Source organism: Pteropus vampyrus, unplaced genomic scaffold (genome assembly GCF_000151845.1).
Source record: "Pteropus vampyrus isolate Shadow unplaced genomic scaffold, Pvam_2.0 Scaffold68, whole genome shotgun sequence".
NCBI lineage: Eukaryota > Metazoa > Chordata > Mammalia > Chiroptera > Pteropodidae > Pteropus > Pteropus vampyrus.
In genome coordinates this window covers 8,367,721-8,371,885 of record NW_011888849.1, presented here as the reverse complement: position 1 = coordinate 8,371,885, position 4,165 = coordinate 8,367,721, and the positions used below count along the sequence as shown (strand labels likewise).

The following is a 4,165-nucleotide window of genomic DNA, read 5'->3' as shown; positions in this document are numbered from 1 at the left end:
TTCGGCCAGAGATAGGTAACGTGTCTATCCATATATCCTAGACATTGGGTCAGTCCTACCCAAACCAATTAGACTGAGAATAGAGGAGGTATGATTATCTAAGCAATATCTGAATACTGTTAACAAAAGAAGACAGAAATGATAAAGAGAGTAAATTAAGTTACATTTATTGACCATATAGTTAATATATGGACCACCATTAGGTGCTGGAGCATCTATAAATAAGATAGATCACTTTACACTTAAGCAATCATATATATAGACTATAGCACCAAAGAACATAGCAATTTGGACAAGATGTTTATGAAAGGTTATATGTAATTAATTTTCCTGTCTATATTTGTGTCTCAGTATTTGTTGTAAAAGGTTTCAATGAAGGCATGATATAATTGCCTAGTGCAATCTAAGAGAACTGAGAAAATGAAGATAAAAGTGAAGGGTAGTATTAGAAAAGTAAGTATTAAAAGAAAAAGACCATGTGAAAAATAACAATAGGATTAATCTTATCAGTTTGGAAAAAGTAGCTCAAGAGTTTTAGAAATCATATAAGTTAGATAGGTTGACTAGACTAGAAAAAGGCTCAGGGACATTGTTAAAATTTTGTGTTTAGTAACCTTCTAAATCTATTGAAGCTGGATAATATAAATACCTGTGAATTATAAAAGTAAGATTATTTGCATTCATTTTTGAATATGAAGTTATGATAGCCAGTGACCAATATTATATAATGAAATTGAGATTTTGAGATTGAAATAATGTGTTATTAAAAATATATTTTTGAAATTAAGTAAATAGCATGGCATTGGGTACATAATGTAGCTACAATTAAGTAAAAAAGTGAATTTGAAATAAATATGAATTTTGTGATGCCAGCTATTCAAATACTTTTAGTATAGTTAGAGCTTTACGGTAAAGCATAAGTAAGGACTAGAAAGAAACATTTGGAAGCCATGTACTTAAATATGACAACATCAGCTACACAATAGCAACTTTAACAAGTTGAGGTAGCAAATTGTATCCATCTGTTGCTTTATTCCAGAAGGGGCTTTAGAGACAAGTAAAAAGTTTTGTATGATATTTGGCAGATAATAAAGTAGTAGAGTAGTGTGTTGCATTTTAAATTAAAAACAATACAGGTGACAAGATATTCTTAAAGGAGTATTTGCATGATTTTGAACATAGTTTTTTAGGACTGGAGTCTTAATGAAGTATATCTTTAAAACCTTCAGAAAATAGTTATTCAAATAAGAACACACATAAAGTAACACATTTTATTATTAAACTCAGCATTCCATCATGGCAAAATGGACAATAAAAAATTACTAATTTTCTCTAAACCTGCAGGCCTCCTCCAGTAAGTGAACTTGCAACCAGAGAGACTACAGTTGGTGTAATTTCTGCTGCAGCCATCAATCAGAGTATTGTGTATTCCATTGTTTCAGGAAATGAAGAGGGTGAGTAGATGTTTAGTCAGTTGGTATTTTCACCATAAACTAGTCAACTTGGATTTGAAATTAATTTCAGGTTGAGTTATTGTTTACTCTATATTTCTAACAAAAATGTGTCTAACAAATATAATTAGTAACTATGTGCTGAATCTGACTAAAAATTCAGTTATAATTACCCCCTAGGAAATACTAAATATTCAATTCTGGAAGCCTTTTCTTCCTCATATAGGGATATTTTAATGACATTTCTTCAAAATGAATGCATCATATTTTCATCTTTTAGTCATAATTATTACCTTATAGGAATCTCTTTTCACTGTTCTGTACCATCCAAGACCTATATTCCATGTTTACCTTAGATAAACCTGAGGAAACTTTAAATCATAATTATGAATGTCCAAAGAGCCACGTCCATTATAAAAGTTAAATTAGTTAAACAGTTAAATTAAACAAAGTCAAACAGTTAAATTAGACACACAATTAGCAATTGTAAGTAAATCATTTAAGTTTTGTCTACTTATCATGGTTCACTGAGAATAAAATGGTTTGTGAGCCTCTAGAAATAAATCCAGAGCTAAGTCCTTCTCACGCATTCTTTGTTTCACCTATTATCTACAGCTTAGTTGTCCTCAGTTTTTCCCTTTTGATAAGCTGAATGGCCTAGCATAATATTGGTAGTCAAAAAATAGTTAATATATATTTTATTAAATATGTGATAAATGAATGAATGTTAATTCTGTTAAAGGACTTTGCAAAGAAATTATAAAGGCCTTTTTCAAGTATTTCAACAATCAACCATTATAAGAAATTGCTGCCCCTGACGCAAGAGTTCAACATCCTACTTTTCTTATTGCTTTCTTTGTTTCTACTGTGCTACTGTGCTTCCTCTCTAAAGATTACTAAACATCCTTTTTCCTTAGACTTCCAACATCTGACTGAATTTGTGATTTCTAAATCTGTTCTGATATGTTTTTTACTGGTACTTTTTTTAGTGGTAAGAGAATACAAGAAGACAAGGTTTTTATTTCAAATAAACAGATACTATATATAACAGAAAACTGAAGGCAGCTAGGATGGAATGTGATCAACTCCTTTTTGACTATGTTGAATTTAAGATATGTGCCTTATCAAAGTAAAAATATCCAGGAAGCAAATGAAGAATCTAACTGTGCTCAAACTATACAGTTTTAAAATTTTTCCATTAATATGAGGCAATATAACACTAGGGATTGAGACCTGATTATGGAGCCAGACTGCCTGGACTTGAATCTTTGCATACCTGTAACCTTGAGCAAGTTAACCATTCCTCAGCTTCCTTTATGTAATATGAATAAAACACTACTTACTCCAAGATTTTTGAGTAAATTATGTAAAGTATTTAGAATGCCATGCATCATGTTAACTGCTATATATAAATGTCTACCCTTGGTTGAAATAAAAAAGATATTCTAGTCCAAATGATCACAAACACTATTATTTTCTGAGTCATGTGCCATGAAAGGTGGAAGCAAACGTAACTCACAAAGAACGGAGGACTTTAAACAATCTATTCTTAAGAAGCAGGCTTCACAGGTAAGTTCCTAATCCTTAAAATACAACTATTTATAATACAATTATGAATGGTCAAACTTCTCTGAGCTTAACTGTAATTCAACAGATGTAGTTTCCTAATCAATGGACAATACTTTGATACATAGTAAACCACCTCACATCTTTCATCAAGAAAAAACATTAAATCTGAATAATAAAAACATCACCCAGTGAATTAGGACAGTAGGTTTTCTTTAAATATTTATTTGAGTAAAGTGACACCTACTCAGAAATCTTTTATTTTATTTTTTTAAAACTATCATGCCATGAATTAATAGGGAATGGGCTCCAGCAGCTCAGGCTCCTTTCCATTCATTGTCACAAAGTGTGCTTCTCTGGGTGGAGCAGGCTGGCACATCAGTTGAACACAGGTGCCTTTCTCTTTGGCTTCCTTTTTTTTTGATCATTTTCCTTCACACATTTCAGGAAGCAATCTCCACTCTTAGAGTGCTTGATATGCTCAATACGTACATTAACTCTCTTGGCAAGACTCTTGCTTTTAAGTTGTTTGTTTGCATCAATGCCAACTGCATGCTGGATAACATTGTAAATTCTTCCAGTTTTTCCATGATAACATTTGTGGGGCATCTTTTTTGAACAGTGCCCATTCCCTTGATGTCTACAATATCACCTTTCTTGTAGATTCGCAGGTATGTGGCCGAAAGGAACAATTCCATGTTTTCTGAAAGGACTAGAGAACATATAGTGGGTGCTTTTTCTCTTTCCCTTTGTGTTGCTCATTTGAGTGAATTACTGGAAGATGGTGGTTCTGACTGAAAGGCTATTCTGATGCTTTCTTTCTGGGATTCTATCGGTTCTCTTCTTCAAAGATATTACCCTCTTTCCCTCACAATGACTATTTTTTGCAATCAATTCATTTATTTATCAATTTATTCAACAAATATTTGTTAATTTACTTAACAAATGTTCATTGAGCATCTATTACACACCAAGTATTCTCCCAGCCATGAGGGCTAGAGCAATGAAAAAAATAGATCCTTGCCCTCACAGAATTTTACCATCCAATAAGAAGAGAAAGACAATAAAAATTATTAAACTGATAAATATATAACATTTGGGTAGTAATAAATGCTGTGGAGAAAACTGAAGTGAAGAAAAGATACCAG

The 4,165-nt window shown here is 32.0% G+C and overlaps 1 protein-coding gene across 1 annotated transcript in view; it reads left to right on the top strand.

Moving 5' to 3' along the window:
- PCDH15 (protocadherin related 15) overlaps window positions 1-4,165 on the top strand; it is a 562,288-nt gene that overhangs the window by 449,751 nt on the left and 108,372 nt on the right. The window contains exon 25 of the mRNA XM_011361648.1: window positions 1,345-1,454. Within this exon, the coding sequence (XP_011359950.1) occupies window positions 1,345-1,454 (110 nt within the window). The remainder of the gene's footprint in view (window positions 1-1,344; window positions 1,455-4,165) is intronic.